This window comes from Pundamilia nyererei, unplaced genomic scaffold, assembly GCF_000239375.1.
Source record: "Pundamilia nyererei isolate P.nyererei 1_Seehausen unplaced genomic scaffold, PunNye1.0 scaffold00138, whole genome shotgun sequence".
Classification (NCBI taxonomy): domain Eukaryota; kingdom Metazoa; phylum Chordata; class Actinopteri; order Cichliformes; family Cichlidae; genus Pundamilia; species Pundamilia nyererei.
In genome coordinates this window covers 349782-361808 of record NW_005187539.1, presented here as the reverse complement: position 1 = coordinate 361808, position 12027 = coordinate 349782, and the positions used below count along the sequence as shown (strand labels likewise).

The 12027-nt window shown below is 39.3% G+C and overlaps 2 protein-coding genes across 3 annotated transcripts in view; one reads left to right on the top strand and one right to left on the bottom strand.

Moving 5' to 3' along the window:
* The first annotated feature begins 474 nt into the window (after positions 1–474).
* On the top strand, positions 475–5427 carry LOC102211810 (uncharacterized protein C2orf47 homolog, mitochondrial). 2 transcript variants are annotated; one of them, XM_005744018.1, is made up of 5 exons: positions 475–1001; positions 1709–1780; positions 1977–2103; positions 2188–2332; positions 4856–5427. In XM_005744018.1, exons 1-5 carry the CDS (start codon positions 621–623, stop codon positions 4938–4940), a joined length of 810 nt encoding a protein of 269 aa, XP_005744075.1. In that variant the 5' UTR covers positions 475–620; the 3' UTR covers positions 4941–5427. The 2 variants fall into 2 exon arrangements, with proteins under 2 accessions (XP_005744075.1, XP_005744076.1); XM_005744019.1 differs by lacking the exon at positions 4856–5427 and having other exon boundaries at positions 1977–2098; positions 2188–2252.
* Positions 5428–8947: 3520 nt separating this feature from the next.
* The window catches only part of efhb (EF-hand domain family, member B), a 9196-nt gene continuing 6116 nt past the window's right edge, over positions 8948–12027 (bottom strand). Inside the window, exon 10 of the mRNA XM_005744080.1 lies at positions 8948–9101. Coding sequence (XP_005744137.1) covers positions 8955–9101 — 147 coding nt within the window. The 3' untranslated portion in view covers positions 8948–8954. The remainder of the gene's footprint in view (positions 9102–12027) is intronic.

Below are 12027 nucleotides of genomic sequence, written 5' to 3'. Positions count from 1 at the left end.
CTTACGCAGATCCAGTCTAGTCTTTCAAAAACAATCTGAATTCAATCTGAAGGACCGACTGTGTAAAATACGGTATAAATATGTAGTCACACATTTTGCCAGAAAATACTGAGCATTATCTGTCTGTGCTCAAATCGGTAATGAATATTATATAAAAAAACAGGAAATAAAATGTAGCAGATCGTTATTGAAAATGTTGCAGAAGTTGAATATGATCATTATTTGTACTGTTTAGCATACTAACTTGTAGGATAGCATAGTTCAAGAGTCTAAGACTTCAAAGCAATAAAAACATATTTATAAACATGTAACAATACTGTAGTGATTGTTCAAAGTAAACAGCAGCAGACCGAGTGCTAGAGTTCTGTGAAAGCGAAGACGAACCCCAGCACAGGCAAGGCCAAACACACACAGTCATTGGGCCTAACTGCTCCGATTGTTAAAATTTCCAACAGTTCTTGAAAGCAGCACTGTTATGTGTACGTCGTTTTCACCATAGGCATTATGGGTACAATATGGGGTGAGTTGCATAAGGTTAGAAGAGGCTGCAGTGTGGATGGAGGCTGTCGCCCCGGTCTGTGGTGGACACGGAGCCTTAACGCTGTGTCCTTCCCGCTCTGATGCAGCGGATCAGCAGCCTCGCCGCATGCCGGGAGTTCGGCGGCCTCGTGGCCTGTACAGCGGGGGTCTGTGCCCGCAAGAACAGCTGCAAGCAGCCGGCTGCGCACCGGCAGTGGGACGGTCCGGTTGTGCGTTCCGTGCGTCTTTACACCGCGGCGCCGGGCCGGAGGCTCGTGTTCGCCGGTGTGAAACACAGACTGTTCTGCTCGCAGCATGGAGCTGACGGGCCCAAGGAGAGCTCCGGCCGCCGGCCCGCTATCTCCGTGGTCGGCATTCCAGACCCGATCACATGGATCAGGTGTAAGGTCATCATGTTTGCACTTGATCTGTACTTTGAGTTAGACGTCAACTCTGAGGAGTTTGAAAGAGGTGTGAAGCAGGTAAATACCGACAGGCCGTTTTACTTTTTCATCAGTACTGTCAATAATAAAAAGCAAATTTTTCATGCTTCATATGGACCATTGTTTGAAAGAGTTACCTTTAGTAGTAAATACACGTTTACATCTGATACTAGGACATCAAGAGGTCATGGATTGGATAACGTGTGGGACAAGACCACATTAAACTATACCTCGCTAAATGTTTGCATCACATCACGTGACCTTCATCCGCCTGTTTATCTTCAGCTTTACTTTTTTTAATAGCAGTGTTGTCCCACATGTGCTTGCCCCCCCCCAAAAAAAGCATTCCCCCCATAAACAAATGCTTTCCACCTTCAGTGAATGCACACGCAGCCAGGGATTGAACCACCAACCTTCTGATTAGTGGATGACCTGCTCTTCTATCTGAGCTACAACCACCCCTACTGAATGAACCTGCCAAGGTGAAAACTGGGCAGGTTCATTGTGCTAATGAAGAACACATAACATGACTGAAAGCAGCAGAGCAGTTACAGTTTCAACTAGAGACTTTTAAGATTGTGTATTTATTTATTTTTCTGGTTATTACCCAGCCTGAGGCAACATGGCAGGTTGTAAACCCGTTTTAAAGACGCAAACACACACTTGTACCATCAGGAATCGCGGCTTTTTATTAAATACTGTGGTTAAAGAGAATAAGCCACCTTTTTGTTCCTCATCCATTCCAGGCCTTGGTTCATGTCTCCAACAAGATGTCCAACGGCAGATATCATGAGCTAAAGGGGATAGTGTCCAATGAGGTAACACATCAAAGACATAACAAAGGTGTATTTAAAAAAAGCTGACTTTGTTGAGACTGTCTCACACAGACAGTACAGGACTGTATCAAACTGTTAGTGTTAATAAAATCTAACATTTAGTATTTATGTCAAATTAAGACTTTTTTTTCCCACTTTCAGTCTTTTTTAGTAATGATCGTCTTGTTTTTCCTTCCAGATGTTGGAATATGTTGAGAAGAGGTGTGGGTCTCTCACTGATGCTCAGAGGAAGCAGCTCGGTGTCCAAATGGATGATATTGTATTTGTGCTTCCAGAGGACATCTCTGTCGTCTTTGATCAGTATGGTCAGTTTGTGAAATCAGAACATGGGATGAGGAAGTGATATGAACAGCAGGACGGACTCTGATTTCTGTCTTTTTTTCTTGCAGGTAGGAAGTTTTGCTATATCGTCATGAGATTTTGGATCCTGTCATCACATGAAGGAGCCGATGACCCTGAGGGTACAAAAATCTTCAAAGTGGGATCCAGTGAAGACGGCGACCCACAGAAGAAAATTGTAACTGCTGTTTATGAGTAAGCACTCATCTCGTCATCTGTCAACATCACAAACAAGCCAATCATCCAGAAGCATGGCTTTGAAACAAATATTTCCTCATTCAGCTCTGGCATGTTAGCAGAGCTGAAGCTATGTCTGCTCTTTCTTTGCTTAAAGAAAACTTTTGATCATTAATTTGTTGAAATGTGCCAAAATCTTTGTTTGCTTTACTTCTCCATATAGGCTATGCTGATGCAAAATTAAAGTGTACAAATATTTGCTTAGAGATAATTTTATGTTGGCAAAAGCTCAAAGCTACCTGCAGGCCTTCCAGCATACAGCAGGTCTGTTTTTGTTGGGAGGGGAGCAGAGCTGCTGGTGGTGAGTTGAAGGTTTTTAAAGTAAATGCAGAAAGAATAACAGTGAAATGTTCAGAAGGATCCCATGGATGAGGGTCTGTGTTGTATTTAATGCCCCTCTTAAGGAAAGTGGCAAAAGTGACATGTATATTTCTACTGCTACTTCAGTCACTTGAAAGTAAGAAACAAAAATAGTACTGGTAGGAAAAAAAGGGTAAAACAATTATTTCTGCTTTCAATTTGCTTTAAAAACTCTTTTTCATTTTTGTTTTTAAAAACTTTTTAGAATTGTGGAATAAGACTATATAACAGATGAACATATTCACTGGGATGTCACCCATGGGTTGGTTGACATATTTTGAAGCCTTTTTGTTACCATTTGGGGGGGGGGGGTAAACCAGAAGTGACCATATTTCATTGAGAAGGTGGAATTTTGCTTACTAGCTGGGTTAGCAGGAATATTTATGTAATATAGTTGTTAATAATATTTGACAGATAGAAGCTTCTTTTGGAGCTCCCTTATGATCGCCATAACAAATGGATCTAAATGTTTGATTTGGCTGATTTTTTTAGGCTGGATGTCCAGGTGTGCTTCCTCCCAGGGATTTGTGTGTGATCTTTCATTCATTAGGTGAATGTGTTAACCACTACACTAAAATCAAACCTGCCCCAAATCACCCACACAGTTAAATTTGAGCTTTACCAGCATCCAGAGATATATGAAATGGTAAAAATGGCCTGTATTTGTATAGCGCTTTACTAGTCCCTAAGGACCCAAAAGTGCTTTACACATCCAGTCATCCACCCATTCACACACCCATTCACACACCCATTCACACACTGTTGATGGCAAGCTATATTGTAGCCACAGCCGCCCTGGGGCGCACTGACAGAAATCTAATATCCCTGGGGTCAAATATCATGTTCTTTTGGAGCCAGCCACAGTGGCCATGTGAGGACCTGAAGTTTATTAAGTTTCTGTGTTGATTCATTTTAGACTCTGAATTTGCAGGTTGGTTCATGACCAACAGCCACACTACTGCGGTGCTTATGGACCTTTAAAACTGAGACTTTTGGAAATGCTGCTAAGCTACTTGGAGTTTGAAAATCTTATCAGCGTATTACGCTCTTTTCAGTCATCATCTCCTCGTGCTTCTAGTCACTTTATGTAACCATTCGTTAAAATCATGCATCTAGGCAAAGGAATTCATTTATACCATCATGGTTCTTCCTCCTCATCAAGAAATCAAACAGTTTCAGCTTCCTGTTTACGATGGCAGATGCATGTTCAGTGTACTGGTTCTGCTATCACACGATGTGTGCAGGGATGATGTGTGAAAAAACAAACTGAGAGGCAGCAACTTTTAGTCCTCTGTCACTGTTGATATATGATGCATTCAGGCACAGTTGTGTCTGTTGGTCAGGGTTTAGAACAACACCCACTACCGTCACATACCTGAAACAAAGCAAATCAATCTTTTTTTTCTTTGAAAGCAACCTGGCTGTGCAGAAATCTGATGCCACATCATAAACCTTTGTTATTCTGTGCTTGATCACTGACTGACTTTAAAAGATAAGCAGTAACTTGTAACTTTATTTTCTATTATTTCACCAACTATCAACAAAGAATTGTGGCTTCTTTTTTTTTGCCTTAAAGTGTTAAGAAACGTTGGCATAACTGCAATTCCTTCACTGCAAAGGTCTGCTAACTTCCTGTAGTTTGGAATCCAGCTCTGAGTATGTTAAATTCTTCAATAAAGTTTGCTGGTTAAACAGAAAGACAAATCATTCCACACCCACACAGTGCTAACAGTCAAAGCCTCTTTCTGTTCTCAGCCAGTAATCCAGTTGTTGGACCACAGTGTGTGGCTATTCTACCTAATACCCACCTATCTAGTTAGCCAGATTCTCTGTCCTATTGTTCCAGGTCTTAAAATCCTCTCTGAGAAATCCTGTTACACTTCAAATGTTATCCTGAAGGCTCACATGAAACCGACAGTTTGGCATGAAACAGGCGCCATTTTCAGAATTATATACAATTATTTTCAAGGTGAGACAAGAACCAAAACTTAGTTTGAATGTCAGGGTTAGTCGGTCCATCTTTTCTTTCAGCACTTTCAATAAACTTGTACTACTAATCTAGGATGTGCATGATTAACAGTGTGGGAAGTTTTTAACCATCTTTGCTTCGTGTCGTCGCAGATTCCACCGAGAGCTAACGAGGGGAGCCTCTTCTGACTGGACTGTTACCACTGTTTGGCACTGGCACTGGAAAGTAGCTGAATAATCTGACTCAGCTTTGCTCAGATTTGTCATTTTTTGCTTTCGCATGGAAGGCAACCTTCAAAGTGAGAAACTGTACTGATCATTTTCCATTTGGATCACATTAAATGGGACCCAGAGTGCTGGAGCTGTGCAGACACTGAGTACTACTTGATGGTTTTTCTTTGATACCCCTAAAGCCTTACATGTCAGACTAGAAGTAGTGGTACTGTACAGTCTCTCTGATTCACCTGTCGACCCCCGTCAGGCGTTTTTAAATGAGATTCTGTATATGCTTCACCATCACTGTTCTCATGGTCTGTTGACTATCTCGTTTGTGTTTTCTTATTGAAAATGTTATCCCTTTAATAGACACTCCAAAGACAAAAACAGTATATGAACAGATTGAAGTTATTTTCTGGATCATTGACCAACTTCATGTACATGCTTATTTTTTTGGGACCTGTCAAGTACATGCTTTATTAAATTGAGTTTGGTCATTTGTCATTGTATTACAGCTGTAACCATGATATTTTTTGTCATGTTCCAAAAGTTATTTTTATTAAATCTGAAAAAGAAACTACAAATTATGATGGAGATACACAGGTATTTTTTCTAGAAACTAAGAAGTAATAATGATCTGTTTGGTGTCTGAGTACCAGTATGTTCTATCTATAAACTGCATCACCAATTTCTGTCCTTTCCCTGATGAAAATCAGGACCCAACAGATTCCATTTGTTCTACACCAGAGGTGTCAAACTCCAGTCCTCCAGGGCTGATGTCATGAAACTTGTAAATGTCTCCCTGCTGCAACACACCTGAATAAAATTAGTAGGTCATTAGCAAGACTCTACAGAACTTGACTGCATGCTGAGGTGGCAATTCAGTCATTTGATTCATGTTGCAGCAGCTCATGAGTGAATGAGCATGGTGCAATAAAAGTACATTTTTACACTTACATTAGGAGCTGCCACCTCAGCATGCATTCAAGTTCTACAGAGTCTTGCTAAAGACCTGCTACCTTTTTTCAGGTGTTTTGTAACAGGGACACATTTACAAGTTTGACATGACATCGGCCCTCAAGGACTGGAGTTTGACACCCCTGCTCTACACCAATGGTTGCCTCTGCAGTTTCTTATCCCCACATTAAAAAGCCTTAAAGAAAACCTAAGGGCTTATGCTCCTTACTTCCTGCCTTATATATACTGCTAGAGTGGCCAAAGTTTAAAATAATAAAGTCAGTGTATGTAAAAGTAATCCATGTGAGCTAATAGCTCAGGTTTCACACTGCAGTTCAGTTAACCTTTTTATTTTTCTTTATTCATTTCTGCTTGCAGCTTCGTCAGCAACTAGAACAACACATTGAAATCCCACCTGTTAGTGGTTAAATTGTTGCTAAAGTAGGTTTTGAATACTTGTGCAGACATGCAGTGCCAAATTTGTGGAGTACTTTGGTACTTTGTGGAGCACTGCAGAATAGTTTTTCCCACAAGTGACTAATATAAAGGCCAAGAGAAAACTTTGTTAATATTAGATCTGTATTCTGGTATTCAACTAATACCGGAATTCTGTTAGTGATAAAAAAAAAAGTATCAGGGAAGAAAATCCACTTTCTGTAGCAAGCAGAAAGGGACATATGTTCTAGTAGATGGCTGCCAGCGACAAAGTTGAAGCCAGTTCTTGATGGGCCAAAGAGAGCATAACACAAATCTTGTACAAAATGAAAATAGTTATAATAGTATCGTTTTGCTCCAAGCAAGAATGACTAATTCTGCCATAAAATTCTCCACCTTAGCTTGTGTTTGTGCCCACAGTCACTGCCAGCAATGTGTCACTTGTCGAAGACATCACATTTGACAGGCTCGTGAATGTTGCGTGTCATCCAATTCTGTTAAAGCTTGCTGCAGTATTATTAATGTTGACAACATATCTGACAAACAGAGAGGATTCTGTCATTAGCGTCCGCTAATTCATGCATAATGAAACACGCTGAGGATTAGTCTAATTTTCCTGCATGGTAATACGCGGGGTCTGCGGAAGTTTGCGTGGGGGGGGGGGATTTTTTATTTTTTTTTATAGTTCCAGTCAAGCATCTCACCGAGTCATAATGGGATTAAATGAGTGTGGTTAGCTTAGTACGTGTCAATATGCTCATGGATATGGTGAGAGTACATTAAACAATTTAACATGCCTGTGCATCACTCACTTTAATGGAAATTAACAAGAAAACATAAACAAGTGGTGAATATACAAAAGCTAATGTTTTTATTAGTTATTTTATTGTTTTTTTGTATGTTCTGACGTGTGAATCAGTCCAGGCTAGACGCCAACTAGTTCATTAATCTGGTTAGCGAAGCAGATTGCAAACAATTCCTCATGCTTTCTTTAATGTGTATTTGTATGTTTGCATGTGTCCCAGCTCCAGGACGCTTCAGATTCATTGTGCTGTCTCTGTCAGAGTCTCATTATAAGGTTGATTAATAGAATTACGGGATAAATATGTGTGGAAATCAAAGTTAATACTACTTCTAGACAGAAAAAAAGAGATAAGATTCAGAGAACATACTTAGTATTTACTGACAGCTGCATTTTAATCATAACTGAACACTGCTTCACAGCAGCTTATTATATGCCAACAAAGGATGGCATGTTGTTTCCAATAAACAGAAAATGTTTGCTCAAACAAAGCACGCCTAAAAACACTAAACTTGATTTTCATTCACTTATTCATATACTGCTGCCATTTGAGAGGGTTGGCAACTACTAGGAGCAAGTTGCAATGTAGTAGTCACGTCAGCACATGAAGGGTCCAGGGACTGAAATACTGAAGCACCTGAACACTGATCAGTGGATAGAAACATCACTACAAACTTTTGACATAATACTGAAATGCTGATGTGGCAAATGTGCTGTTCCTATTAATGATGGGTGACATCAACTTCATACGAAGCCCAAAACATGATCGGTGTTTTTAAAACAAAAATCAAAACAAATTAATTGAACAATGAAGTATTTTTGATTAAAACTGTTTATGCCACTCAGCATCACAATTTCTCTGATATTCATTTGTGTGTGTGCACTTTTGTTATACTGATACAGACACGATATTCAGGCAAGATAAACAAACTATAGATCAAAACAAGTTTTGAATGGGACCCAAAAATCTGTGATGTTTGGTATGAAAAAGTACACCTGTGTGTGCTCTCTGAGGAAATCTCAAGAGTGCCTAAAGTAAAAAATGTGCTTAATGGCTGTAAAATCTGCTCTGATGCATAAAGGAGATAAGTTGTTTGTTGCTGTTCCCAGTGATGAAAATAGAGCTTCAAAGAACATCTCAGGTCTTCAGCGTAACATTGCATACGACCAATTCAATGACGCAAGAAATAATTCCATATAGTGAAAAAAATAAAATACCACAGCAAGTGCAGTATGTCTCTTCACATAACCTCCTTTTTGAATGGGTGTTCTGCCAGAAACTGTTAAGTGGCTTCCAGCAAATTCATTAAATAACATAAAAGGCAGCAACCTACAAAGCCTTAATCCAAAAAATAGGTCAAGATTTTTAAAAACAGTTTCATTTCTTGCGTCCTTTTTATATATTTTTACATTTTAATTTTAATTCAGGTAAGTAGATCTTTATCCATAAAATATATAACACGCGATTGTGTAGAAGATGCAGTTTTCATCAGCAGTAGTTTTTGTTTTGTTCAAGACTGTAGCAGCACAGAAAGGATTCAAATTTAACTCAGTCTCTTTGGAATATGTTCATATTAATGCAGATCGTTCATAGCTGACTCTGAAATCATTTAAACAGCCTATGCACTGCAAGTTCCCCTGTTGCAAAGACACGGTGGAAATGCAAACAGCGTTCTTTCCTGCTCTTAAAAAAGACTTTAGCTGACAATAAGCTGTGAGAATTATGAGAATGGTGGTTTAAAAAAAGCTTTCCTAACAAACTAAAACAAATTTTTGTGAGAAGGACAAACTTCTATGGATGAGGAAAATTGTTAGCGTTAAAAAAAAAAAAACCCTTCGGTATTACATTGCTTTTATTTCCCTGAGAACGTTGCGGAAATTCTCCACACAAACCTCCCTGGTCGGTTGCTTCATTGACGCGAGTTCCCAGGCTTCCTCAAACGTCTCCTCCGAAATATTCACACCAGCATTCCTGAAGATTGTTGCAATCTGTAAGAAATATGTCAGTAACAGTAAGAAAGATTCAAGCAATGAAGTCAAGCAGTGAAGCTGCTCAGGCACACTGTTGTCTGCCATTTCTTACTCATCACTGTCATCGCTCTGTTATTCTTTCATAAATGGAGTCTGGCAGCCCCCAACTCTCTATGGTAAAATATTTTTAAATCTGGCAGGCTGATAACAGAAAGACCATAATATGTATAAAAGACTGGACTGGACTATAGATGGTAACTTTGACGGATTGGGGTTGGTATTTTGTTTGTTGAATCTTTGGTTATGTGTTTGGAACCAGAATGGCTCATAAATGGACAAGAGTGAGGGGAGGCTACGCTATTAGCTAATGCAACCAACCTGACTTAGTAAGCTGCATCCACAGATTGTTAATTAGTGCTAACATAAAAAATTTGTACTTCAATTTAACTGAAAACTCATGAGTGGAGACCTCTTGGACAGTCTTGTTCAGTAACTTGAATTAATTGAGGTTAGAAGAGTGTCTTGGCACCTACGTGACACTCAGAGCAGCCATGCACTTAATTATTCCTACATTTGGCGTTTACAGTTTAAACTAGTTATTTTTAAAAATATTCTAATAAAGTGGGAAATTAGCTGTGGACACCAAAATGGTTTATATCTGCTCTACTTTAAACATGAGATTCTAGAGGAGCTGACACACTTCTGAAGCCAGCCTTAAATGGTCTTAGAGGAACTGCACTTTCTGGTACTTCTGTTCTGACTTTATTTTTCAGCTCTCTGGAAGGACTCCTGATTACTTTCACCATTTCATTTGCATTTTATACTGTATTTCTACACCTTCCAGGGCTCTAGACTAACTTGTTGCCACGGTTGTGCTGGTGCGACTTTTCTTAGGCGCACCAGCACAAAATTTAAGAGCACCCAAATTTTTCAACTGCACCGCTTAACACCGCAGTTTTACACTTCACACTTTTTGGGGGGGAAATTTTCTGTCCATACAGACAATATTGATTTGCAAATGATTAACTAACAATCTTGTCAACACAAAGTTCTTTATTTGGAGCACAGTTCTACAAGAAAGATAAGTTACTGAAAAAGTGCTTGTGCTTAAAATGCTTTGGCAATATTGTAGACAATGTTAAACTTAATCATCACATTGGCCTCCTTTGACGACCTGTTTGCTGCTGCCTGCCACTGAAAGGCAGTGGGGAGAGGGGACACTTGGACAGTGCATTTATCGCAGCATATAATGTGTTTTCTGGATACACTGTGCTTTTTCAGCGTTCAGAGATTGATGGCTCCGTGTCAGAGCACTGGCTATGAATTTCAGGCGGATCAGGCCTTAACTTAACAAAAAAGTTATCAATAGTTCTTTTCATCTTTTTTTATTACCCACACCTACATCCACTTCTGTCAGGCCTAGGCTACTCACTAAGGCTGGGCATCGTCACTGATTTCTATAATCCATTCGATTCCGAATTACAAGGTCCCGATTCGATTAGATTAATTTTTACCCAGACAGTCAGAAATATTATAATTCTGATCATTTATCAGTACTGATACATGTGAGGCTTTATCAGAGGTGTAGCATCACAGCAGCAGATGCCTTTGTATCAAAGTAACTGAGGATAAAACACAGAAAAACATGAAGGAGATTTTCCTGGCCTGGCTTTTTCTAGCAGATAACCTTGAAAATATACTGCAGTAGTAATTATGCATATTTTTAAAAGTTTAAATTTCTTCAGTATTGAACAGCAGAAATTAAATGACCTCTGATGAGAAAGCCAAAGTAAAAAACCCCCAAAAAAAACAACAACAAACAAACAAACTAAAAACAACAGCGTGATTTTTATCGTGGTGAAAGCAAAACAGCAAAGGTAAGAGGGAATTCATGACGACATTTATTAAATGTGAAGCGTAGTTTGGGTCTTGTTTTGCTGCTGGTTCAGTAAATTTGGTTGGAGAGAGACAAAACCTGCAGCTCAGAATCTAGCACAAAAAAGATGTAAACACAAAGCAGACCGATGCTTCAGAATCAGCGAGCTGTCGGCTTTCAGCCCCGACGGCATGTCCATGCTGTCAGGTGCGAAAGCCGAGAAAGAGAAAGCTGATTCTGATGCGTCGGGTCCAAGCTCTGTGTTTACATCTTTGTGTGGAATCCGTTTACCTGCTCTCATTTACTGTTTGGTGGTTGTTCAAATAGTTTTGTGAGCTTTAACCTGAGATTCTGCCGCAAAATACATTTATATTTAAAACTCGATTCAAGATTTAATGAATTGATATCGCTTTATTCCAGCTACTCACCTCTCTCTATCCACCTGTACTTTCAAATGTACACACGAAATTGAAAAATTTGGTTGCTGGTCGCACTCTAGAGCCCTGCCTTCAGTAATTTCACATTTAGACGTATTTATGCATGTAATTCTTCCACCATTGTGGGGGGACACCAAGTCATTCCTAAGCCAGCCAAGACATGAAATCTCTCCAGCAAAAACTGTCCATAAAAACTGAACAGAATCAGTGACAAAAGGCAGCCCTGGCAGAGGTCAGAGTTCAGCATCCATGAGAAATGAGTTTGACTTACTGCCAGCAAAGATTCTGAATTGATCTTTAAAAAACAAAGAAAAAAGAAAAACTCAGACATAAGCCTTTCTTAGGCAGATACATTATATGGGCCAGACTTTGATGCAGTAAATGAGATTACCCACATCAGTGGTGTTTATTTTATGGAACAGACCCCATTGTTGTGCATCAACTGACCTATAGTGTAATAACTTTTTAAACGCTTATCTCACTTATCCTAACTTCAAAAGCACAATGCTGTAATAACTTTTTTCCTCTGTGTCAGAAAAAAAATGTAAAATTGTTTCTGTTGGCAAATAATAATAACAATAATGTTCTTTTTCATACAAATAATAAAAGATGGTGAGATTTGAAAGATAGA

Bases quoted from the DNA above. Each gene is read 5' to 3' on its own strand.
- LOC102211810 (XM_005744018.1), top strand. From the start codon at position 621: ATGCAGCGGATCAGCAGCCTCGCCGCATGCCGGGAGTTCGGCGGCCTC. The intron at 1,781-1,976 runs GTAACACATCAA...TTTTCCTTCCAG, and splicing joins AGGGGATAGTGTCCAATGAG to ATGTTGGAATATGTTGAGAA. The intron at 2,333-4,855 runs GTAAGCACTCAT...GTGTCGTCGCAG, and splicing joins ATTGTAACTGCTGTTTATGA to ATTCCACCGAGAGCTAACGA.